General features: G+C 53.7%; 1 protein-coding gene across 6 annotated transcripts; it reads right to left on the bottom strand.

Moving 5' to 3' along the window:
* Nucleotides 1-42: 42 nt before the first annotated feature.
* Nucleotides 43-25,293, bottom strand: Cluh (CLUH binding protein of NUMT mRNA). 6 transcript variants are annotated; one of them, XM_090350402.1, is made up of 27 exons: nt 25,090-25,143; nt 18,837-18,976; nt 17,574-17,776; nt 16,108-16,279; nt 13,476-13,619; nt 13,196-13,320; nt 12,961-13,115; nt 12,752-12,877; nt 12,344-12,491; nt 12,102-12,194; nt 7,812-8,506; nt 6,967-7,184; nt 6,728-6,832; nt 6,450-6,550; nt 5,707-5,859; nt 5,563-5,625; nt 5,203-5,447; nt 4,865-4,949; nt 4,584-4,737; nt 4,362-4,501; nt 3,655-3,735; nt 3,454-3,579; nt 3,248-3,369; nt 2,939-3,032; nt 2,716-2,850; nt 2,564-2,637; nt 43-1,398 (listed from the first exon to the last, which is right to left on the bottom strand). In XM_090350402.1, exons 3-27 carry the CDS (start codon nt 17,760-17,762, stop codon nt 1,212-1,214), a joined length of 3,930 nt encoding a protein of 1,309 aa, XP_090206528.1. In that variant the 5' UTR covers nt 17,763-17,776; nt 18,837-18,976; nt 25,090-25,143; the 3' UTR covers nt 43-1,211. The 6 variants fall into 6 exon arrangements, with proteins under 6 accessions (XP_090206528.1, XP_090206526.1, XP_090206527.1 ...); XM_090350400.1 differs by lacking the exon at nt 18,837-18,976 and having other exon boundaries at nt 25,090-25,293; XM_090350401.1 differs by lacking the exon at nt 18,837-18,976 and having other exon boundaries at nt 6,728-6,829; nt 25,090-25,293.
* Between the last annotated feature and the right edge of the window lie 619 nt (nt 25,294-25,912).

Below are 25,912 nucleotides of genomic sequence, written 5' to 3'. Positions count from 1 at the left end.
CACCATCAGCGGCTTACAGAGTACTCTGGTGAAGCTGGCACAGCAGGTTCCAAAAACTCACTTTATTCCAATGTGAAATGAAGACGTGATGGTTTAAAAACAAGAAAAAGTTCTTGCTCGGCGTGGGGATGCCTGGCTTGCTAGCGCACACCCACTCCCTTTCAAACAAGGTGCCTGCTGGGACCGTGAGCCCCCATGGAGCCAGAGCGGCTCCCCTGGCTTGCAGGACAGCAGGCACAGGGAAGTGACATGGCAGGCAGGAGAAGGAGGCCGGGGCAGCGAGGACCGACCACAACCACCCCAGACCTACTCTGTAGAAGGTGCTTGTGTGGCAAGGGCCAGGTCAGGAGCTGGGCTCCACTGAGGCGACAATCACTTCCATACCTGGCAGCAGTCCCCAGACACCCTCCCCTACCAATGTGCGTTAGGCAGCTCAGGCTAAAATGGGGAGGATACATTCAATTTCGACAGTGGCTCCCAAGGTTATCCCCTTACCTGGGGTGCAGGGAGGCAAGTTGGAGGGAGCCATGGCAGTGCCTCCTGCTGGGTCCAAGGGTGTCTGGGGGTTCTACAATCTCTTCCCCTCACACTAGAACTTACGGCCAGGCCCAATCGGGATTAGTAAAGCTACCAGTTTTCATCTTGTCACCAGACTAAAGTGCACCCCAACTATCCAGCCCTGCCCTACAGCTCTAGCTCCCCCTTCAAGACACAGGAAAGCCCCCCCCCCAATCTTTTTTTTGGCTTAAACCTGAATTGTAAGCCAGGCTGGGCCCAGGGGAGGTGGCAGCAAAAGCAGCAGCCATGTCAAACATACAAATGACCTGAGAAGTGGCATCTGCACGTCACCCACTCAGTGCTGACGAGGGCTATGTACAGGCAAGGAGGGCAGACTGGGACACACTCACACACACCTGCCTGAGGCTGGGGCCCAAGGGGCGCCTGCCCCCCACTGAGGCCCACACACTCCATTCACGTGTCTTCAACTAGGTCTCTGTATCGTGTATTCATTGAACCAGTGCAAAAAACATCTTTGGGGGAGAGGGGACAGGCAGGCCAGGCTGGGGTCCCAGGAGAACGCTGGGGTGGGTGGGGTGGACGTGGAAGAAGAGGGGCTGGCTTCCTCTCCGATCTGCAGGGAATGCCCCCTTTTCCTGGAGTCTGGATGGCTGGGCAACGGGGCCGGGCCCGCTGACTGTCCGTCTCCCTTTCTATCCTTGCAAGCTCAGGGAAGAAGGGTCCTTGGCAAGCTGGGGCTGGGCGCCCACGTCCTCTGGGACCCTCGCTGGCTCAGGCTCAGTGGCCATGGGCTCCTCGGTCTTATCCCTATTCTTGCTGGCCTCCTGGAGCTGGTGTCGCCGTGCCACCTCAGCCTTCAGATTCTCCAAGTCTTTTTGGCTGTGTGGAAGCGGGGGTGAAGGGAGGGTCAGGGTAGCCACTGTGCTGGCATTAGTTACACACATACTTGGGGAACCTAGGTTCCCCGCCCCAAAGCAGAAAGGCTCCCAGGCATCCTGCCTAGTATGAGCTGAGTCCTGAGCACAAGCCCCAGAACCACAGAAAATAGTTCTGCACTTGCAGAACCAGAGGAAGAATGACGCCACTTCTATCTATATGTTGGATAAGAAAGACAGGGTTGCTAAACAAGTATTCTACTGCTTGAGCTATGCTCCAGCCCCAGGATATCATGTGACAAATATAGTTTGTGGCACAAGTTTGCATAAAAAAAGAATGTTAGTGGCTCAGGCCTATAATCCTACTGAGGAGAAGGAGATATGAGGATTATGGTTTGAAGTCATCAGCCTGGGCAGAAGGGTCTGTGAAACTCTTATTTTCAATTAACAACCAAAAAGCCAGAGTGGAGCTGTGGTTCTACTGGTGAATAGTAATCTTGACCACCAAAGATCAGAGACAGCACTCAGCCCCTGAGATCAAGACTCAGGACTGGCACAAAAACACAAGAAAAGGAGGAAAAGAAGCTTAGCTATTCACTTGCTGACTTATGTGATTTCTGGCAGGAATCAAGGCAACTTCTTATCACTGCAAACACTTCTCAACTTAGGTACATCCATGTGTGACTTTAGAAGAAAACCTGAAAGCCAGGCTCCAGTGGCTCACACCTGTAATTTTAGCTACTCAAGAGGCTGAAATCTGAGGCTCATGGTTCAAAGCCAGCCCAGGCAGGAAAGTTCGTGAGACTCATTTCCAATTAACCATCAGAAAACCAGAAGTAGAGTTATAGCTCAAGTGGTACAGTGCTAGCCTTGAGCATAAATGCTCAGGGATAATGCCTAGGCCCCCATGACTGACACTGACAAAAACACAAAAACCTATGGGGCTGGGAATGTGGCTTAGAGGTGGAGTGCTTGCCTAGCATGCATGAAGCCCTAAGTTTGATTCCTCAATATCACATACACAGAAAAAAAACTGGAAGTGGCAGAGTGCTAGCCTTGAGCAAAAGGAGCTTGGGGACAGTGCCCAGGGCCCTGCAGTCGAGCCCCAGGCAAACAAAACAAAACTCTCTACCAGCCAATTGCCAATGGGGAGGGACGGCAGGCCTTACCTGAGAGGAATGAAGAGGATGCCGTTGATGACGTTGAGCTGCTCCAGGACACTGGTCATGCTAGGGGCTGTGAACTGAGTGAGGGGTGGGAAGGCGGCTGGTGAGCATGGCCAGGAGGCTGGGATGGGCCCACCCCCACGGTCCCCCACTACCTTCAGGGGTGGGATGTTGGCGCTGGAGCCATTGCGGTAGATCTCATTCATGGTGCGCTGCAAGGCCACAGCCTGCTGGGTCAGGCACTTGAGGTACTCAGAGCTCTCCTTGGTCTTTTCATGGTCCTCACCCAGCTACAGGGGACAGGAGACCGTACAGGAGGGGATCAGGGCCCCAGGCTCTGCATGGCCCCCAGGCCCAGCCTGCCGCCCGCCACGCCACCTGGGTCTTGTAGATGGTGTAGCCTTCTTTCTCGTGCTGCAGGGCTGACCGGAACTCAGCTTTGCTCTCATAGACTCGAGCGACCAGGTGGTGGCTGTGAGGAGGCAGAACAAAGATTTGAGGGGCAGTGGCTTAGGGGCTCTGCAGGGTGAGCAAGTCCACAGCCCCAGCCCCTTCCAGGGTGCAGGGAGGAGGCTGAGCTTGAGAGAACTTTCCCCCCGAGTCAGGTACACACACAGCTTGGGCCCCTAACTGACTGCCCCCCCAAGAGTGTGCTGGGTACTGGGGGTCTGGCCAGCTCGGCCTCACCTGAGGGCCACCTTTAGGGCTTTGGGCCCGTGGTACTTGATGCTGACGGCCAGCGCGTTCTCCAGGAAGCGCAGCGACAGGTCATACTCCATCACACCATGCAGCACCAGCCCTATGTTGTTCTGGAGGCAGGACAGGTATGAGGACCAGGTCCGTGCCCACTCCCCTGTGCCGAGGCTGGTCCCGGCAGCCCAGCCCACACTCACGTCCAGAAGTGCCATCTCAGGATGGTCCTCCCCGAACACAAGCAGCATGAGGTAGCGGGCACGGTACAGCAGGCTCAGGGCGGTGGACAGCTGGCTGCTGGCGAAGCAGTACAGGGCCAGGTGCATCTGTGGGTGGGGCCATGGTGGTCAGGGCAGCTGTAGGCCCTGTCCCGGGCACCCCAGGTCTAGGTGGCCACTCACGTATTCCTGGATGGTATTGGGGTGCTCGATGCCCATCACTCGCTCGCTCATCAGCACTGCCTTCTGTTGGTTACTCAGGGCCTGGGAAAGGGCGTGTCGATCCCAAATGGGCATCCCCTCACTCAAAACACCATGCTGCCCTGCCATCCAGATCCGTCCTGGCTGCACCCTGTGCTCTCCCTGCTGCTGGGACTGTAGCATCTGAGCCCCACTGAGACCACCCAGCCCTCCTCAAACCCCACGCAATACACACAGGCAAAGCTAAAGCTACGGGAAAAACACACTTAAAAAAAAGAATACCTGAGGAGTATTGGGGGCATAAATAAGGCACACAGACCCCAGAAATAATCTCTCAATGCCCAGGAGCTGGCGAGGCAGCCTGAACACAAGGCGGCAGAATATCAAAACAACAAAAGTGCTGGACGGCCATCCAGCATCATGGGGGCGAGGCCAGACCCTGGCCAGTCCAGTCACAGGAACTCAGTGTTTACCCTTGCTACAGTCCCTGAAAGGGGAGGTCCTACTGCCCCTTATCACAACACAGGCAGCTCCCTCACTCCCCCAGGCTTCAGGAACAAGCAACCTCTATCTCACTCGGTTCCCTGCACACCACTGCCACCCACTCTGCCACAGTCCCACAGGCCTGGACTCTAGCTACGGCATGGCCCCACAGCCTGCGACACAGATGGGTGTTCCCGCCTACCCACCTCAGCATAGTCTCCCATGATGTAGTGGAGGCGGGCCAGGAGGCGCAGGCAGGCACAGATCTCCACGTGCATGGCCCCGTAGACATTGTTGAACAGGTTCAGGGCCTCGTTGATGAGCTCGCAGCCCTCTTTCAGAAAGCCTGCAGGGCAGCAGTACCGGGCAGCAAGGTCAGGGCTGGGTGAGGGCGGCCCTTGTGTCCCCCAGCCTGCCTGGCCACGCACCTTGCTGGACTTTGGCCTGTCCGCTCTGGAAGAAGTGGAAGGCATCCGAGGCTTTGGGGTTGACATGCTTGACCACAGGGAAGATGTTAAGCACGTCCTCCTCAGTGAAGGCAGGCTTGTGGCGGCTGTCGAAGCTGTATTCCTTCAGCAGGATCTGGGAACAGGACCCGCACCCAAAGCAGCTCAGCCTCGGGGCTAGCACGCTCTCCCCAGCAGCCACTGGCTCTGGCCAGGAGGACCCACAGAGCCAGGGCAGGGCAGGGACAGTGACCTACACCCACCTGGATCCCAGTCTTTAGGGAGATCTCCCGCAGCAGCGTTATCTTCTGCAGGCCGTAGGTCTCCAGAGCCTGGTCCACAGAATCACTGGGGGAGGAGTAGGAGCTCTGAGCAGCCCAACAGCCATGTCTGTCCCTCTGGAGAGCTGCCTCTCTAACCCAGGAGCTCAGAGCAAATGGCTCCCAACCCTGCACCCCACTGCCAGTGGACCACCAAAAGGCTCCTCCCAGCTCTCCTGGCTCCACAGCCACCTTAGAGCAGCAGTGCTGCCTCACCTGCCTGACCCACTCCCGGGGCCCCACCCTTCCCAGCCTGCATCCCCCGTGTCGTATGCCCGCACCACTCGAGGTTAAAGTCGAAGTAGTTCTTAGCCTCCTGGCAGATGTTCTTCCAGAGCTCCTGGGGGGTCATGACGGCCCAGGCGGTGTTGTCCAAGGCCCCTGGCGGTCGGTTTTTCCTCCTCTTGCTCCTCTTTTTGGAGACCAGCTCATCGGCAGGCAGGTGGGCCACAGGGTTGGGGTAGGAGCTCAGGAAGCAGTTCAGGAAGTGACTGATGGCAGCTGAGAGGCCTGAGAGCTCGACTCCCTGAGAGGGAGGTGTAACCAAAGTCACAAGGGCCCTTGTTCCCAAACCTAGAACTTTTCCCGATGCCCCTGCCACCCAGGAAGGCCCCTGCCAGGCTGGGGAGGAGTGGTGGCACCTGTAAGTAGGTCTTGAAGATGTGCTTGGCGGAACGTGTGATGAGCTCTCCAATCCCAATTTTCTGATAATTTAAAGAAGTCTTGGTCAGGCCCCGTGCATCCGCCCTGCCCATCCCTCTCACGCCTCACCAAGCCCCACTCACATGGATGTGGTCCAGCTGGTCGCGGGCTGGGCTCCGCAGCACCAGGTGCAGCACCTTACCCAGGTAGCGCATGTTGATGCCACGCTGGTGCATCGCGTCAGCCAGGGTGGCTCCATCCATGGGCAGCACGACATGATCTATGCAGTCCTTCACCTGTGGGCTGAAGCAGGTCAGGGCCTAGCCCAGGCCCTGGACCTCCACGCCCCACATCTTCCCAGGAAGGCCCTGTCCTAAGGCCCCAGCTTCCCACAGCACAGAGAGTGGGGGAGCAGCCCTCCTCTCGGGAAGCAGGGCCTATGGCTCATGGGGGAAGAGCTGAGAGCCCACAGGTGGCACAGGCTGGTCCCTGACCCCATGCGAAGCATCACAGGTGGCCAGGTGGGACCACAGCATTTCCCCCACCTGAATGCCTAGCTTTGGAGGCTCACCAGCATGGCACACAGGTGTACTATCTGACACGGCTGCCTGCCGAGGAGGACCAGGCACAGAGCCTGCTACACGGGGCTCAGAGGAAAAGACCTCCAGCCTCAGCAGTACAGCACCTGTGCTTGACACTTCCACGATCACTTGGGGTCAGCTTCCCCATGTATAATGGGGACAGTCACTTGGCCACACCTCCTCACGGGCCAGGAGACGAGCCAGCAGCTGCCCAAAAAAAGTCCCACAGATGTCCAGAGACAAACGCAGGGGCACCAGAGACAAATACAGCACCCTCCCCTTCTTTCTGGCAGCCCCTCCCTCACCAAGCCAGGGATCTGGCAGGAGAGCAAGAAGGCAGCAGCATCTTTTAGCAGTTGCTTCTGGTCCCGAATTTCATCCTGGCAGGACTCGGGGAAGCGAACCCCTGGGGGGAGAGTGGACAAGCTTGAGCAAGGCAGTGGGGAACAGTAGTTAAGACAGATGCTCCCTAGAATTGATGGATGATGCTCTCGGCAGGCCAGCCAGCATTCACCATGCTAAGCCCACCCCACAGCGCTCTGCCCACTCACAGGGCTCGGGATGCTGACCCCCTGCTGCTTGCCTGGTGAGAAGATGTCCGGGTTGAAGCGAATGTCAAAGGCTGAGTTGCTGATGGAGCCCACGGCCTTGCATGCGTTGCGGATCACCTCCCGGCTCCGGGGGTCTGCTGTGGAAATAGCACAGTGGAGGTGGCATCCTGCTGCCCTCAGTCTCTGCCTCTCCAGCGCAGTCATGAGCCACACCTGGCAAAGACTAGCTGCCAGGGCAGCTCATGCTCTCCAACATGCACAGCAGCCCCACCTGTGCCGTCATCTGAGGCGATGGTCTCCGCCAGCTCCTTCACCTTGGCCAAGCCACTAGCACCACTGCCCTCCTCCTCGCTTCCTGCTTCAGCTCCAAGTGGGTCTTCAGGCTTGGACTCTGAAGCAGGCCCACCATTTTCCAAGGGGGTGGGGTTTTCCATCTTGGCCTTCTGCTGCATCAGCTGCAGGGCAGCCAGCTTCATGAAGAGGAGATATCTAGAACACAGCACAAGGGTCAAAGTAAAAGATGAGCAAGGAACATCTGACAGTATCCTGCTGGCCACAAGGTCCAGAGGATGGCCTCAGGTTCCTGGCCCACAGGGTTAAGGGGCACCCTGAAGGCACAAGAACGTATTGTGGACAGTGTGTGCATGTAAATGCACGCATGCTTATGCCAGCCCACCAGCAACATAACAGATAGGAGCCCCTCACAGTACCACAGCAAAACCAAGCTCAAGCTGGGTGTGGTGGCTTACATCTGCAATCCCAAGATTTGGGAGGCCAAGGTAGGAGAATTGTGAGGGGAGACCAACTAACAATGGGCTAGTGATGGGCAAGCCCTCAACAATACAAGAATGCCAGCAGGAATCCGGAGGAACAGTCGGTCACTATGTGGGAGGTGGTATGACCAAGTCCTAAGCACTCAACAGCAGCAGCACTGATGCCCTGAGCCCCAGCCTGGCAGTGACATTCTAAATCACCACTTCACTCAGCGGTCAGTCTGGCCTCTTCCTACTTCACAACCAACACAAAGCTCCTAGGTTTCTACATCCAGGAGCCTGAGGCTTCCTTCCAGGAGGGGTCCTCACAAGGCAGCCCACGGGTGCAGCGGCAGCTCCTCACCTGTGCTCCACGAAGGCATCTACCAGCTCCTGCCGCAGGCAGCACAGCTTGTGCCTGTGGGCCCGGGGGAAGCCGGCGCGGCTGCACTCCTCGGGCAGCTCCTCGCCAGGCACGGGCAGAAAGTTGAGGTCGGGCGGGAAGGTGCGCAGCAGGTCGAGGATGTAGTGGCGCCCGTCGTTGCCAATGATCCCCTTGCACTCCACAGAAGAGCAGAGCTCCACCTCCTCGTTCCGCTCGTTGAGCACCCGGTGCCGGAGGATCTTGAGGGGCCTGCTGGTGCGCTCCAGCAGCTCCAGGTACTTCGGGTGTGACACCACTGTCTTACCAAAGTCAATGGAGCCATAGATGACACTCTGCTCCTGGTCCCGCTCCAGGATGCCAGGGATGATGGACTGAGCTGTGACGCGGTAGCCACGGTAGTCCACCACCACTGTGCCCAGCGTGTACAGCCCCTCTACATCCACCGCATTGTACGTGCGCACCCCATTCAGGTCATTAGTGGGGGCCACATAGGCCGCCACATCCCCCCCAAAGTCTTTGTAGTGGTCGCGCACGTCGAAGCCCAGGCTGAAGAAGATGTTGTTCCAGATGAACATCTGCATCTTTGTCTCCTCGCTGGGGTTGATGGCCATCACGTTGCCGTCAATGACGGCCATGGCGCCCCGGGTGGCCGCTGCTGTGAAGTCACTGTGCACCTGGGAGGGGTGGGGCGGGAAGGGTGAAGACTCCATGCACAAGAGCTTTGAGGAGCATCCTGCCCAGCTCACCTAGAGGGTGGGGTGGTAGGCCTCCCCTGGGAGCCAAGGAACCTTAGCCTCAAATTGCATCCTTTAGGAAAGGCAAAAACATTGGTTCAGAACAAACTAGACAGCTGGTCACCAGTTAGCTCACCCATCCTAGCGACTTGGAATGCCGAGATCTGAGGATTAGGTTCAAAGCCAGCCTTGGCAGGAAAGTCTGTGAAGATTCCAATCAACTACCAAAAAGTCAGAAGAAGAGCTATGGTTCAAGTGGTAGAGCACTAGGGCTAGGAGTGTGGCCTAGTGGCAGAGTGCTTGCCATGTGTGAAGCCCTGGGTTCAATTCCTCAGTACCCCATACACTGAAAAAGCCAGAAATTACCCTGGCTCAAGTGGTAGAGCACTAGCCTTGTGCAGAAAAGGTCAGGGAGGCTGGGAGTTTGGCCTAGTGGTACAGTGCTTGCCTAGCAGGCACAAAGACCCTGGTTCCATTCCTTGGTACCACATACATAGAAAAAAAGCTGGAAGAGGTGCGGTGACTCAAGTAGTAGAGTGCTAGCCTTGAGAAAGCCCAAGGACAGTGCTCAGGCCCTGAGTTCAAGCCCCAGGACTGGCGAAAAAAAAATATTTTTTTTTTAAAAAAAGAAAAGCTCAGGGACAGCAACTTGGCCCTGAGCTCAAGTCCCAGGACACACATTAACTCAACATTCCTACTTAGGCCAGTTTAGGCGCTAACAAGGACTATAAGGGCTGGCTGGTTTGGGAGCCACCAGCTAGCGAGGGCTGGGTGAAGTGATGCAGGAAGCTCTGGCCCACTTTCGGCATCCACAAACTGACAAGAAATGTACTGAGTGGACATGTCCAGGAAGGGCATAGATTAGCAGATAATGCCTTTAAAGCACTTAGCATGACCCACTGACTAAGTTAGTACCCAAGAAATGACAGCTTTCATCCTTGTAACTGTTTCTCCTTATTTCTAGTAACAAGAGTACTGACATTGTTAAACCTAGGCAAGCTCAAAGTGCTATGCAAACATACTAGACCCAGAAAGATGAGGGTCCAGTGTGCCCAGGCAAGGACCTCTGCAGTCAGCAGAGGGCAGGGAGCTGGTGGATCTTGCTATCTGCTTACTTACATGCATTTATTTGCATGTAGATGTGACAGTACTAGAGCTTGAATCAAGGCCTCAAGCACTTGCTTAGCTTTTTTTTTTTTTTGGTGGGTCACGGGGCTTGAACTCAGCCTGGGTGCTGTCCCTTAGCTTTTCAGCTACGCCTGGGCTTGGGAGTTGTCCCAGAGCTCTTCAGTTCAAGGCTACTTACTGCCCTACCCTTGAGCCAAGCTCCACTTCCCTCCACTTCCCATTTTCTAGAGGTTAACTGGAGATAAGAATCTCAGGTCCTCAACCATACAACGGACAAAGGCCTCTTATCTAAAATATAGCAACAGCTCAAAAAATTGAATCACTCCAAAACTAATCTCCAAAGTAACAACCATTCCATTAAAAGATGGGCCAAAGACTTAAGGAGAGTCTTCTCTGAAGAAGAAAAAAAAATGGCCTATAGACACATGAAGAAATGCTCAACATCTCTGGTCATAAAAGAAATGCAAATCAAAACAACTCTAAGATTCCACCTCACTCCAGTTAGAATGGCCAGGATCAAGAAAACTAATAACAACAGATGCTGGAGGGGATGTGGCCAGGAGGGATCACTACTACACTGTTGGTGGGAGTGCAAACTCGTTCAACCATTATGGAAAGCAGTATGGCAGTTCCTCAAAAGACTAAACACAGAGCTCCCCTATGACCCAGCAATTCCACTACTAGGCATTTACCCAATTGTCCAGAAACAAGGATATACTAAATCCATTAGCACAACGATGTTCATTGCAGCACTATTCACCATAGCAAAGATATGGAACCAACCCAGATGTCCCTCAGTTGATGAGTGGATCAACAAGATGTGGTATTTGTACATAATGGAATTCCATGCAGCTGTCAGAAAGAATGACATCGCCCCATTTGTTAGGAAATGGAAAGACTTAGTAAGCCAGACTCAAAGGAACATAGGCTCAATGGTTTCCCTCATTTGTCATAATCAGTAGAAACCTTGGGCTCTCCTAGCAGAGACTTACAATGGAGCAAAACCTAGATACATAAGGCCATATAGTATGACGCTAAATGAAAGGACCTCTAGGATATGGAAACAAAAGCCATATAATGAGTGATTGTTGTCCTTAATGTACTATGTTATCTCTCATCTCTTTTGCTGTCCCTTAGTTATCTCATATTGTTACAGTATCTCACTTTGTTATCTGATATATTGGACATATTTGTATTTGGTTATTTGAAATTGGATAGGGAAGGGGGGAAAACAAGATGAGGGGTGGGGGTGGGGGGGAGGGAAATGGGGACCAAGACATGAGAAAGGGTATCAATGTATGTGAATTAATGCACCTTCTATCTGGCAAATGTAATGTAACCCTTCTATTAATTACAATAAAAAATATATGGAAAAAATAAAGAATCTCAGGTCCTTTTGTGCCTGGGATGGCTATGAACCTTGATCCTCAGAACTTAGCCTCCTGAGTAGCTAGGATTACAGGTGTGAGCTACCATGCCCAGCCTTGCTTAGTATTTTTGCTCAAGGCTGGTACTGTATCATTTGAGCTACATTTCAACTTCTGGAAATAAGAATCCCATGGACTTTTGTGCCCCAGCCAGTTCTGGGGCTTGAACTCACTTGAGCTAGGCAAGCACTGTACCACTAAGCCATATTCTCGGCCCCAACCAGCTTTGAAGACCACTCTTCAAAACTTAACCTCCTGAGTAGCTAGGATTACAGGCATGAGCCACCAGTACCCAGCCTTCCTATGCTTTTAAAGCCTCAAACAAGCTGGGAGTGGTGGCTCACACCTGTAATCCTAGCTACTCAGGAGGCTGAGATCTGAGGATCTCGGTTCAAAGCTATCCCAGGCACTAAAGACCACGAGACTCTTAGTTCCAATTAATCACTAGAAAATGGAAAGTGGGGCTGTGGCTCAAGGAGTAGCCTTGAGCTGTAGAGCTCAAGGACAGCACCCAAGCCTAGAGTTCAAGCCCCATGACCCATAAAGAAAGAAAGAACTAAAGAAAGAAGCCTCAAACAAGACAGAAAAGGGAGTTGCGGGGCCGGGAGTTTGGCCTAGTGGTAGAGTGCCTGCCTAGAATGCACGCAGACCCAGGTTCGATTCCTTGGTACCACATACATAGAAAAAGGCTGGAAGTGGTGCTGTGGCTCAAGTGGTAGAGCTCTAGCCTTGAGAAAAGCCCAAGGACAGTGCTCAGGCCCTGAGCTCAAGCCCCAGACTGGCAAAAAAAAAAAACAATTAAAAAAACGTTTTTAAAAAAAGGGAGTTGCTAGGAGGGCAGAGGCTAAGGATACCCTGTTTCAGGGCAGTTGACAGGTCTGGGCCATGCTAGTTATCCTTCAATTCCTTCTGCCTATAAGACCAGCCAGCAGGTAGCAGGAGGGCCTGAAACTGTCCACAGGTCCCAAGAGACTGAGCACCTTGAATATGGCTCTTTCTCGAAGCAGCCGTTCAGGCAAGTTCTTTCGAGGCAGCTCCCTCGTCGTCTGCAGCTCCTCGTTCCAGTCCCGCGTCTATAGAGAGATCAGAAAAGAAGTGTGAGCTCAGTCTGTGTCTGGGCCTGCTTTGGGGAGCGCCACCATCCCCCTTCCCTGTGGACAGCCCAAGCAGATGGCGCGTCCCGGTGGTTCGGGGCAAGCAAAGGGGGCAGGGCTGGTAGCACCTGTCCAGGAATGTGCTCCTCATAGCCCAGCCTGGACGTGTAGGCATCCTCTGCACGCACGCAATCCATTGCGTGTTCCGCCTGGGGGGCAGTCCAGCTATACACCTGGAACGGGGTGGCAATCCTCTCGAACGGGTGACGCTGTACCCTGAAGCAGGTAGGAGAAAGGAGATGGGGCACCCCACCAACCTCAAAACCCAGCTGGGGTCTGTTCTTCTCCAAGGCCCCTACTGCTCCAGCACCTTCCGGTCCTAAGATGCCACCTGATGCCACAAGCAGGCAGGCACCTCTTCCAGGTGCCACCCTGACACAGTGCTTGGCAGGCAAAGGCACTGGTGTTCGTGCCCATGGGCGCATGCACAGGCGGCCTGTGTGACAGGAGGCAGGGCAGACAGCACAAGGCACTACCTCTTCTTCTGTAGCACAGCAAAGTTTTTTTTGAAGGTTGGGCTGATCTGGTTGAGCAGCTCCACTAGGGAATGGCTGAGGAAGCGGGGGCTGGCGGGCTTGGGATTGAAGTGGTAGGCTGTGGACCTGCAGAGAAGGAGGTCACTGAGGAGATGTCCCAAGCATTGGCCCTCAGGACTAGGACATGGAAGGGGACAGCGGGGACTCACTGGTTAAGGTAGAATCCCCGTGTGGACGCAGTGATGCTGACTTGCCGGTCCTCGGCTGTGATCACAAACAGGTACATGAGGTCCCCATGCATCTTACGGTTCCCAGGGGGTGGGTTCCAGCCACTCATGGTGAGCACTTTCAGACACTGCAGAGGCTGCAGGAATGGCCAGGCATGAAGGCATCAGTCCCCCTCCCACCAGGGGACCTTCCTCTTTACTTCCCACTGAGTCCCACCTTCCAGTCACGGTTTTGGGGCTGCAAGGGACACAATGGCCGCTCCCGGCTCCCTGGTAGGATGTACTCAGGTGGCGTGCAGTCGATGGGGTCCATCTCCAAACCCTTCTTCCGCTTCCCACTATCTGAGAGATCCAAAGCTGGTGGTCAGCCAGAGCCAGCTGTGTCCCCTACTCAGTGTAGGCCTCAGGCCTAGCCTTTCAGTGGGGGTGATCTGACTCTCAGTCTCTTTGCTATCCCTGCCTCCTTCCCCAACCCCCAGCATCAATGCCTCCTGCACCTCCCAGGTCGCCATCCGTGAAGACATTCAGGAAAGACAAGGAGTTGCAGTCAACCCCATTGAAGGCATCAGAAGGATCCAAGCTCTTGAGCAGGTCTCGGACATGGCGCACATGGATGCGGGCCTCACGCACAGTGTACGGCTCTGAGGAGAGGAGGAGGTAGGGGTCACCAGGGCCCTGCTGGGAAACACCAGGCTCACGGGGGAGTTTTAACAGGTGGACTATTGCAGGTGCTATCATGAATGGACTTTTATTCTTTTTTCAATGCTGGTGTGGAACACAGGGCCTCTGCATGCTAGGCAAGTGTTCTACCACTGAGCCTCATCCCCAGTCTTTCACAGGTTCAAAATTTCAACTTCAAGCTTCTATTTGGGTGGCATTTTGCCATTGTGAGTGGCTCACACTTGAAATCTTATCTATTCAGAAGGCTGAGACCCAGACAATCGAACATTTTTTTTTTTTTGCCAGTTGGGCTTGAACTCAGGGCCTGAGCATTGTCCTTGGACTTTCCCAAGGCTAGAGCTCTATCCTTCAGCCACAGCACCACTTCCAGCTTTTTTCTATGTATGTGGTACTGAGAAATCGAACCTGGGTCTTCGTGCATGCTAGGCAAGCACTCTACCACTAGGCCTAACTCCTGCCCCACAATCGAACTTTTCAAGCCAGCCCTTATAGAAAAGTTCAGAAGACTCCATTTCCAGTAAATGCAGCAAAATATATAGGATTGGGCAAGCCAGGTGCCTGTCAGTGGCTCATGCCTGTAATCCTAGCTACTCAGGAGGCTGAGATCTAAGGATCATGGTTCATAGACAGTCTGGGCACAAAAAGCCCATGTAATTTGTATCTCCAATTAAGCATCAGAAAACTGGAAATGGCACTGTGGCTCTAGTGGTAGAATGCTATCGTTGAGCTGAAAAGCTCAGGGACAGTGCTCAGGTCTAGAGTTCAAGCCCCACAACTGACAAAAAAAGCTGGCCAATGGGCCCGGGAGTTTGGCCTAGTGGTAGAGTGCTTGCCTAGACCAGGGTTTGATTCCTTGGTACCACATACATAGAAAAAAGCCAGAAGTGGTGCTGAGGCTCAAGTGGTAGAGCTCTAGCCTTGAGAAAGTCTAAGGACAGTGCTCAGGCCCTGAGCTCAAGCCCAGGACTGGCAAATAAAAAAAAAAAAAAAGCTGGCAGGTGTGGTGGCTCACACCTGTAATCTTAGCTATTTAGGAGGCTGAGATCTGAGGATCAAGGTTCAAAGCCAGCCCGGGCACAAAAGGACATGAGATTCTTATCTCCAGTTATCCTCTAGAAAACAGGAAGTGGCGCTTGGCTCAAGAGTAGGGTGGTAGCCTTGAGCTGAGGTGCTCAGGGACAGTGCCCGTGACCCACCAAAAAAAAAGCTGATCTGGAAGCATGGCCAAGCATTGAGCAAGAAAGTCAATTAAAGGGCTGGACAGTGGTGGCTCACACTTGTAATCTTATATGCTCAGGAGGCTAAGATCTGAGGATGACAATACTAACTAGCTGGGGCAGTAAAGTCTATAAGACTCATTTCCAATTAACCACTGGTAAAGGGAAAGTGGTGCTGTGGCTCAAAGTGGCAGAACACTAGTATTGACTAAAAATCTCAGGCAAAGTCCCGAGTTCAAGCTCCACAACAACAACAAAGAAAAAAAGAAAGAAAGAAAGAAAGAGAGAGGGGGGGTTGGGAGAGAGAAAGGAAAGGAAGGAGGGAGGGAAAGAAAGGAAGAAAGAAAGGAAAGAAGAAAGGAAGAAAAGAAAGAAAGAAAGAAAGAAAGAAAGAAAGAAAGAAAGAAAGAAAGAAAGAGAGAGAGGGGGTTGGGAGGGAGAAAGGAAAAGAAGGAGGGAGGGAGGGAAGGAGGAAGGGAAAGAAAGGAAGAAAGAAAGGAAGGAAGGAAGGAAGAAAAGAAGAAAGAAAGAAAAGAAGAAAGAAAGAGAAAAGAAAAGAAGAAAGAAAGAAAGAAATCCAGCCAGCCAAGAGAAGGTGGGTGCTGGTGGCTTATACTTATAAGCCTAACTACTCAGGAGGCTGAGATCTGAGTATTGTAGTTCAAAGGCAGGCCAGGCAGGAAAGTTTGTGAGACCCCTCTCTTCCAATAACCACAAAAAGCTGAAAGTGGAGCTATGGCTCAAGTGGTAAAGCATTAGCCTTGAGTACAAATAAGGGCAGGGACAGCACCCAGGCACTAAGTTCAAGCAGGGCCCATTTCCCCTACACCCCAACCCCATACCAGCAGAAAACCAAACCAAACCAAAAGTGTAGGCACTAGAAATCTCTGAGCACCCTCAGAAGTTGACAAGCAAATCAGTCGTCTCACTATTCTAGAGTCGATGGCCACTCAAGAGCTGTGAAACTTTGAGGCTTCACATTTGTCTGTACAGAACATGATAGAACTGACTCCAAAGTCTGGTGTGGACTGGCTGGGGTTTTAGAATGCAGACCCTAGTCTTTAACCTGTGGGCCAAGCAACAGAGGTCCACTGAGTTAGAGGCTGACAATGGCCTGTGCTCCAGTCCCTATGCTCAGGTGTGACAGACCCTACCAGCAATGGGTGGAGTGCTGACTGCCCTTCCGCATAGGCCCTCCCTCCCCAGCCAGGCTGCCAATGCCCAGACCAACCTTCCACCACGCGGAGCACCGAGCCCTCCTGGAGTCCCTCAACACTGCGAAGCTCTGAAAAGTGGTCTAGCATGTTGCCATCCAGATGCAGGGAGAAGCAGGTACGGTGACATGTGTCCTCACGGTCCATGAGCACCTGGTGGATCTCCTGTACCATCTCCTGGGGAGACACCTGCCACAGAGAAGGACCCAACCCTCTTGGTGAGATGTCACATCACCACCCCCAGACCAAAGCATCTGGATCTCTACAATAAATGCCTCAAATACTCAGTTTCCCACATTTTGGCTTTTAAATTCCAGGCCTATCCATAGATACTATGTCTACCTGTACTGGGTGTGTGTGAGTGTGTGGGTATGTCCCTACCCACAAGGAGTCCAAAGCCTGGCCACACTGCCTCAGGCCTGAATTATTACTACAGACCACAGTAACCCGAGCAGGACCATGGAGAGAGAACAGGAAGAGCAAGGGCCAGGGGTGTGGCCTAGTGGTAGAGTGCTTGCCTAGCATGCACAAAGCCTTGGGTTTGATTCCTCAGTGCCACATACACAGAAAAGGCCGAAAGTGGTGCTGTGGTTCAAGTGGTAGAATGCTAACTTTGAGATAAACCCAAGGACAGTGCTCAGGCCCTGAGTTCAAGCCCAAGGACTGGCAAAACAACAACAAAAAATGCATTTAAGCTGGGTGCCAGTGGCTCACACCTATAATCCTAGCTACTCAGGAAGCTGATATCTGAGGATTGTGGTTCAAAGCCAGCCCCTACAGGAAAGTCCGTGAGACTCTTTATCTCTAATTAACCACCAGAAAACCAGAAGTGGCACTGTGGCTCAAGTGGTAGTACACTAGCCTTGAGCTGAAGCGCTCAGGGACAGCGCCCAGGTCCAGAGTTCAAGCCCCACAACCAACAACAAAAAAAAAAAAAGAAAAGAAAGAAAGAAAGAAAAGAGCAACGGCAACACTAAGATACCCAGGGCAAATGGCCTCCAGCTTCTGGAGTACTCTAAGCTCTGAGCCTATGGGTACAGAAGACATAAGACAACCTGGCCTAGTTCCCTAGAGTTACCAGTGTGCAAAACCTCTGGTTGATTCTACTCCTGGAGATCACCCAATAGCATCTACTCCTCAAGCACATGGTAAACCCATGCCTCAGAGAAGACTCACCAGAAAGCACAGGGCAAGAGCCTGGGAAGTACTAGAAATACTACCACCCAGCCAGCACCACCACTCTGCCTCAATGGCACTGGCAGTCCCTACTGGTTCACTGCTGCTCACTAGCAGTGGCATAGCAACATGATTCTGAATTGATTGCCTTACCCACCACACCAAGACCCTGGGCAAGACCCAATAAGAATCCTTAGCTTCCTGCCAAAATGAGCAAGGGCAGGACTTGGCTTTCTGGATCAGTCCACTCCCCCCCCCCCCACCAGCCAGCTCAATCTTGCTCCGAGCACCTCTTCCTCCATCTTACCTGGAGGGAGAAGGGCTCAATGCCAGGGGCCAGGATCTTCACAGAAAAGCCTGTGTCCTGAATGACAATGACTTCCTGTCCAGTGGTCTCATCTCCTGGCTCACCTTCATCCAGCCCATTTTCCCTGGGTGGCTCAGTCACCCCTTCCTCCTTCTTCAGGCTTTCTGGGCAGTCTCCATTCACCAGCATAACGGAGGGGGCTTCTAGGGGTTATAAGAAAACAGAGTCAGATGGGCCTAGGTGGGTGGGTGCCTTCTGGAGACTCAGCCCTAACCCAGACTCCAGGATCATCCAGCCCTATAAACCTATGGGCTTTTCCCTTCTCCCTCCTCATCTCGAATCCTCAGCCCATCTGTCTGAGTATACTCTCCCCAGAGTCATAATACCACATGTGGGGTCAAGGTCACCGGCCTTCTCCAGCGCTAACCATTTACCTATTCAGCAGCAGTCATACTACTGTTCACTTCCTCTTCTCTACCTAACACCTCTTGTCCCTTCCTCCAGTCCCATCATCTTCCCACATAGCTAGTCTATGTCCATTTCTCACCTTACCTTCTCCTATGCCCTCAAACATGCTCTACCTGGAAGCATCCATGGCCAATCCTGGCCTTGCTCAAGCTTTTCAAAGCAGACTACTATCACCCAGTTCTTTAGACATTACCAAAACCTCATCCTGACAAGATGAGCCTATTCTGTGAAGTGCCCCTACCTCCCATCCAGTCCCCCACCCTGACCCCGGGGCTCCAGCCTCTGCAGCCATAGCCCTTGTCACAAATTTAGGACAGCATTTTTTTTTCTTTTCTTTCTTTTTCTTTTTTTTTCTTTTTTTTTTTTGGCCAGTTCTAAGGCTTGAACTCAGGGCCTGAGCACTGTTCTTGGGCTTTCTCAAGGCTAGAGATCTACTATTCGAACCACAACATTGCTTCTGGCTTTTTGTGTATGTGGTACTGAGGAATCGAACCCAGGGCTTTGTGCATATTAGGCAAACACTTCTACCACTAGGCCACGCTCTGGCCAGGACGGCCTTCTACCTAAAGTCAGTCTTAGCTCTGCAGGCCTCCCTCTGTACTCTGGCTTATGCTTTCCCTGCTGCCCCTGTTGAACCATTTTACTGCTCTAGATATCATTCAATTGCCCCTGCTAGAACCAGTTTTCTGTCTCTGCTGTGGACTGTTTCACTGCCCAATGAATCTCTCCATCACTCCAGACAGACCTTCCCATTGCCCATGATATACCATTCCATCAACAACTTCAACTCAATACTTGCAGGCAAGGTGAAAGCTGCCCAAATGATCCTGCTGATTTTCACAAGACATGCACTGCCTCACAGAGCAGCCATTCTGCTGCATTCTGGGTGACTATTTACACCAGCAGTTCTACCATTTTCCACCTTTTGCTTTGCCCTGCCTCAAAGAAAAGATAGCAAAGTAATGAATTAATTACTGCAAATCTATAGTCATATCTAGTATTTGTGAAGAACACCCAATTTACATGCTGTGGGGAAAGGGAACAGGTGACAGAACTTCCTATTTCTCCCCAGGCCCTAGAGGGAACAAAGGAAGAATGCCCTCTAATAAGGGCAAATCATAAGACCTCCTCTCAGAAAGCCAGCTACACACCAGCTTGCTCAGTGTCCATTTGGGAAATGAGGACTTTGGCCTAGCATCTGCCCAATGGCCATCTTGGCTTAGAGTACTACAGTCTCTGCTCAGGGCATGGATGTGCCCCCTCCAAACAACACAATTTGACTCTGCTCTAGATGCCAGCCATCTAATCTAGCCCTCTTTCCTACCCAGCCATCAAGAGTAGAGATGGCACACCTGTAATCCTAGCTACTCAGGAGGCTGAGATCTAAGGAGAGTGGTTCAAAGCCAGCCTGAGCAAGAAAGTCTGTGAGACTCTTACCTACTCAGGAAAAGCTGGAAGTAGGGCTGGGAGTTTGGCCTAGTGGTTAAAGTGCTTGCCTAGCATGCATGAAGACCCGGGTTCGATTCCTCGGTACCACATACATAGAAAAAAGCCGGAAGTGGTGCGGAGGCTCAAGTGGTAGAGCTCTAGCCTTGAGAAAGTCCAAGGACAGTGCTCAGGCCCTGAGCTCAAGCCCAGGACTGGCAAAAAAAAAAAAAAAAAAAAAAGCTGGAAGTAGTGCTGTGGCTCAAGTGGTACCAAGTCCTAGCCCCAGGTATATACATGTGTCTGTGTGTGGGGGGGGGGGGGGGAATAGAGATGGAATACTGCTTCATACCTGTGTAGTCTCTGAGTCTCCATAAACATGGAGCAGGAATCTAAGGGATGGAGGCTGGCTCAGCAGAGGCAGGCCAGAAGACTTCAGGAGACTCTACTCCCTTATTCCCGTACCACTCAACTTGATGAGAAGTAGGACCTCCAGGAGCACAAAGCTAGACCTCATTTTCTTACCCCAAATTAGTGTATCTGAGGCCCAGGAAAGCTTAGAGCCTGACTCATGGTTATACCAAGCCAGGATGGACTTCAGATTCCTATATCCTGCAAACACACACCAAAGTATTATCCTTAACCTTGACCACTGTGGGCTTCCAATGATGATGTCCTGGCCCTTCTGGTCCCAGAGTATAGCCTGAGCTAGGCATGGTAGCATACACCTGGAATTCCATTACTTGGAAGAAGATCAAAAGTTCGATGCCAACCACACACTAAGTTCCAGGCCAACCTGGACTACATAGTAAAACCCTGTGTCAAAACAACAACAAAAACAACAAACCACAAGATGCACCAAGGCCTAGGCCTTGCAGTGACCCAGCAGCATGGAGGCAGTGACCAGGCAGTGCAACCCCTAGAAATAAACAGCCCTACCCCAAAATGTAAATTTGCCTGGCACTACGAGCACAGATAAGAGAGCAGGAGTTGGTCAGCTTTCCAAAAGCAGTAAGAGGGACAGCAAGTGGGAGGAACTTTCCCCTCTGGGTCCCTGAGAAAGGCTTTGGTGGCTGACAAGATCACAGACTGAAGGGAAAACAGGAAAGGCTCCCACCCAACATGGAGCAATAGTTTTGAGCTTTGAGGTCTCAGAAGTAAAAAGTCAGCACTGGACCCAGAGTAGCAACCTATGCTTCTTGGGGGGAGGGGGAGGGGGAGGGGGAGGTGTCAGGAATGGATGAATCAGAGAGACAAGAAGATAAGGAAGACAAGACAAACTGGCCACAGTTCCAACCCACCCTTTCTCCAAGCCAGAGACCTCACCAGGGGTGGTGACAGAGTACCTAATCCTCGGTCAGATTCCAAGATAAAGGGCTGGTCCCAAGGGCTGCTTTTCCCGTAGTGCTGCCAGCCTTGCCCCTCCCCTCCACTCCCAAAGGGCCCTGAAGGTCCCCCTCTAGGCCAGCAGGTCCACTCAGCCCCAAGGCCCACCTGGTGTGCTCAATGGCTGTGTTCTTCTTGGCTCTGGAGTCTGGGGACTGCCATGGCAAGGCACCCAGGTCTGCAGCCTCGGCCCAGTGCTGCCTGTGTCTCTTGTTCCGGCTGCTGCTGTTACCCTTGCCCTAATGCAGCTGGTAGGCCCAGGGCTGGAACTCCAGCTGGCTTCGGGTTTCAGTGGGGCCAGGCCTGCCTGGGCGGACCTGGGAAGGGCACACTCCCCCTGCCTCTGCCTTGAATCCTGCTCAAGGTCGGCCAGAAGGACGGCTGTGGAACAGGAGGCCTCGGTGGCTTCAGAACCATGGGGGGAGCTTTGATCAACACTCAGGCTCACCTCCTCAGGCCCCCCAGCAAGGAGGCCATTGCTGATGAAGCTGTCTGGGGAGCAGATCCCAGCATGTGAAGTACCTGGACCCCTGAGGATCGAGGGTCTTGAGAAATGGCTGGCAGGGGCAGAGCCCAGCAAAGGGGTCCTCTCCTCAGCTCCAGTCCTGGTGGGGGTAGGCAGGACTGCTTCCGCCAGCTGGCGGCAACAGCTGGCACAGACCCAGGCCCAGGCCATGAGGTGTCCACCCTCAATCCACCAGTCTCAGACACTGACCACTCTGCCTGTCTCCAGGGTGGAGGGACTAGCTGGGGCCTCTGGCTCCTGCTGCCCCCTGCAGGTGACTTGGCAGCCAGCCCTTTCTGACACTCACTGGTTCTAGTGAAAGGGGGAGGGGACCAGAGTCTCCCAGAGGACAACTGCACCCATGCCCCAGGCTTCCAAGCTCCACCAAGAAACTGGCAGGCTCCCTCTTTCCTTCCCAGCAGCCCATGCGCTTCCAGGAGAAAAACCAAATGTCTCCCTTAGGGAAAACAGAGCTGGCAGCAAGAGGCCGAAGGCCATTGGAGAAGGAGCATGCCCAGCCTCGCCAGGATGCCTTCTCAGGGCCTCTGACTTGTTGCCAGGGCCCAGTCAGGACTGCTCTGGCATCCATACTAACCAGCATGGGGGCAGAGAGCCAGGATCTTTCTCCAGGAACCCTCTCCTTCAGCTCAGGGACCACTGAGCAGACCCTAGGCTTTGTTTCAGCTGCACAAAATGTCCTGGGTCTCATTTAATAATCATATGACAAAAAAGGCCAGACTCATAGAAAAATTCCTCTCCCCTTAGCCTGCTGGAGGATGGGAACAGGGAAAACTGGTAATGATTCCCCTAGCAGGGAACTCAATTAGAGGTCTTATTACTCCAGAAAAATGAAGTTCTACAAGGCTAGTTTAAAAGCTGTCCAAAGTCAGAGGCAAGACAACCAAGTGTATGTCAAATGTATAGGCCATGCTCCTGAGTGCCACTTCCATAGAACACAATCCGCTATTGAATGCCCTGGGGGCGCAGGCTGCAACACACCCTCCTGGATGCCTCTGGACTTGGTCACTGGACACAGCTCTATCTCTAGCAATAAAGTTCCCCAGGCCTCAATACCCCTGTGTTTGTTTCCTCCCTGTCTCACATCCCAGGAAGGCACGGAGAACTAGGGCTTCAGAGAAAGCAAGAGAAGCCAGTTCTCCGCTGAATGTGAACAGGTTGTACAAACAACACACAATGCACATGCCAACCTTTTCCACTCACTACTACCACAAACCTTAATGTGACAGATCAAAGTGAAGAGATAGCATACTTAGTCCTAGCCTGGGATAGGGATGCCACCTGCCACAGATGAGAGTTGGAAAACAGTCTTAGGTCTACCCAAGTGGCCCATGTGGCTCTCTAGTCTGGCCTGGTCTCACTCAGGAGCCAGTGCCAGAGTCAGGCCACACCCCAGTCAAGGCCACAGCAGATGAGGCTACAGCAGAAAGTAGGGTCCCAAAAGAGACCCAGCCCATATCTCAGGAACCCAGGGGTTCAAGGCAAGGGGTAGAAAACAGGCAGGCAGCCTATGGAGGACACTTTGGAGAAACCAGAACCTATTTGTCTCTTTCCTGTCCTACCCAGGCTGGGAGATCTTGAAAGGCCCAAATTGTGTTCAGAAGTTCCTATGCAGTCCGCCCAGACCTTATCCAAAAGAATTAGGATATTTTCGGAACTGGTAAACCCCTTAACTCTTCCCCATTCTGTTAGTCCCCCTTTCCTCCCACTTCAGGGCCTCAACTCCAGAGAGCCCTCCCCCAAGGAGAAGGAACTCCACATACCACTGTGAACTTGAAAAACCTGCCTGTTCTCTTATCCCCTAAAAGCTGCTTTATTCCGAAGAAGGTAACCTACGCTAGCCAGCTCCCAAGGCCATGATCACCTCCTCAAGGTACAGGAGACCCTTCCAGAAATGGGATCTTGGGCCAGTGGCTTGGGAATCACATGTCCAAATGGACCTGCTCAGGGTCCCTAGTAAGGGTCCTTTTAACAGATCCAGGCTGGCTATAATGTGAGGCACAGATATCTACACTAGCTTCCAGGGACAAGGAAGCCAAGGTTCCTAACCAATACACTGCCCCAAATTTCTCAAAGCTGTGCCCTACCCTGCCCCACTTACCCCCCCAAAAGATCCCCTCAGTACACAGATGAAAAGAAAGCTTCACTCACACTCTCACAGAAGTCCTCCAACACTCTCCCTCCTCAGTCCCCTAGTTCTCAGCATACAATCCAAACAAACATGTGATGTGTGTTCCAGCTTCTTCTGGGTTAGGTTTAGGTAGCCTTGATATGCTGACCATGAGCTAGAAAACTACATGTTCCCCTCCACAACTAATAGCTGTGACCTTGGGCAAGTCACTTCATCTCTCCATCTCTGCTGGAGGGGAAAACTGCCAGCCCAGACCTCCTCTTATCTAGTCAATGCAATGATTCAGAACCACATCAGGGCAAAAAAGCCTGTTAGAATGGAGTTTTTAACACTGCTTTTTCTGCTCTGGCCTTGTCAGAGCAATCAGCAAAGCTACCTCTGAACCAGCTCCTACCAAGAGTTAAATCTACTGGCCAATGCTTTTCCACTCTGACTCTAGTCAGCCCCAGATTGCTTAATGAAGCTGGAAAAGGAGGTGGTGACAATGAGCTATGACCACAAGCCCTGAGATAAGGGTGGGTTTCCACTCCCATTACCACTCTAGGCAGAGAGGGCCATAGTCTGGCTCTGAGGAAGACTTGAATAGCAGAAGCCCTAGGAAGAGGCTTTACAGCCTCAAGGCTGTAGCCAGAGACTGGATGAAAATAACAGGAGCCTGAGTGAGAGGGAAAAGCGGCAGGCCACACCCCTGGACAAGCCTCAGCCACTCCCAAAGCCACTATACAGCCCCCATGGGGCAAAGCTGGGAGCTCCACTCCACACTAATGACCTTTGCCTTAAAAACAGCAACTCTGGTCTGACCCATTTTTCGCAATAAGGCAGGTTAATGATCAAGTTCTGGCACAAATACTTCCCCCAGCCAAGAAGGTTGGCTTTGCCCCCAATACACTTGCAGGACCACCCCCCCCACTCCCCGAAGGCCAGATGACTGGGTCAACACTTATAAAAGGACAAAGATCACAGTATGAGGTCCTGAGACTAACTAAGCCAATGTGTCGGGATGAACCAGAGGACACACACACACATATACACACAACCACCCCCCCCCACACACACCCAACTCCTGCTCTTCCCACGGAACAAGCCAGGCGAGGAGCGTTACAGCGGAGTCTCACTCGCAGGGCTGCCGTCGGAGTGCAAAGACGGGAACACCTGAGATCCTGACGCCGAGGGGTGCCTAAGGGAGGCGGGGCCCAAAGTGTCAGTGACCCCGGCCCAGGGGGCTCCCCGCGCCGGGGGGAGGTGGAGGGGGGTGGGGCCGCCGGTTCCATCCGTCGGAGGCGGCGGCGGCGGAGGAGGAGGCAGCGCACCGTGAAGCCGCGTGTGCGCGCACGTGTCCCAGCGACCCGACGCGCGTGAGTCCGCCGGGGCTGCCCTTCGCGGGACCCCACGTGCGATGCCCCGGCAGCAGCCGGGGGCGACAGTGAAGGTGACCTTCAGAGTGGGGGCGACCCAGGGGAGGGTCCGGTGAGGAGTCCGCCAGCCGGCGCGCCCGGAAGGCGTTGGTCCGCCGAGTTCCGAACCCTCCCGCCCGGCCCGGTCCCACGTCCCCGCCCGGCTGCCCCCGGCCCCGGCCTGCTCACCGGCCGCGCTCGGCCGTCCCTTGCCACCGGCCTGAGAGCCATGTTCCCGGGAACTGTCGGTCGGGGCGGTTGCCGGCAACTCATCTGTCTTGATGACCATGGTGGCGGGAGCGGGCGTCCGGCTCCGCTGTCCGCGCCGCCCGCCGCGCCACTAACCCGAGTGCCCTGCGCGCCGCGGCCGCTGCGGGAAGGACGGAGTCACCGGCCCACGTGGTGCGCGCTGTACCCTTTGACCCCACCGCCCCTCCCCTGCCCCGCCCTCGCGCCCAGCCCTGCCCACGGCGGCCCGCGAGGGACAAAACACGCTGCGCTTCGGCGTCGGTCCACCAAGTGGATGCCTTTCTGGAGCGCCTTAAAGGCAACGCATCCTGGCTCCAGAGTTGAAAGTTTCGCCCCGCCCTCTCCGAGGGGCGTGGCTTCGGAGGGACGTCTCGGCCGTTTGCGGCCGCCCGTTGGGCGGGCGGGCGCCGTGACCTTGGGTGGGGACTGATCTGGGACAGCAGAGCCTAATCTCCCCTCCCCCAGTGACCCTCGGCTTCCCGCTGCCCAGCCGCCGGACGGCTGCGCGGCCGCCAACGTGCGGGGCTGGCGGGACCCCCCCCACCTCCTCCTCGCCGAGGAAGGACTGGGGCTGGGGTGCGCCTGGATTGTAGATAGAGGAGAAGGTGCAGAGACCAGCCGAGAGCATGGTCTCCAAAGGCGGGGATGAGGCTGGTAGTCCCGGAGAAAGTGTCAGAAACAGACACCAAACTTTGTCCCGAGCCACCACGCCCCCCGCCTTTTACACACACACGCGCACACACACGCGCGCGCGCACACACGC

Source organism: Megascapheus bottae, chromosome 17 (assembly GCF_031878675.1).
Source record: "Megascapheus bottae isolate mThoBot1 chromosome 17, mThoBot2.hap1, whole genome shotgun sequence".
Classification (NCBI taxonomy): domain Eukaryota; kingdom Metazoa; phylum Chordata; class Mammalia; order Rodentia; family Geomyidae; genus Megascapheus; species Megascapheus bottae.
The sequence above is the reverse complement of the archived record's forward strand: the minus strand, read 5'-3'. Positions and strand labels throughout refer to the sequence as shown.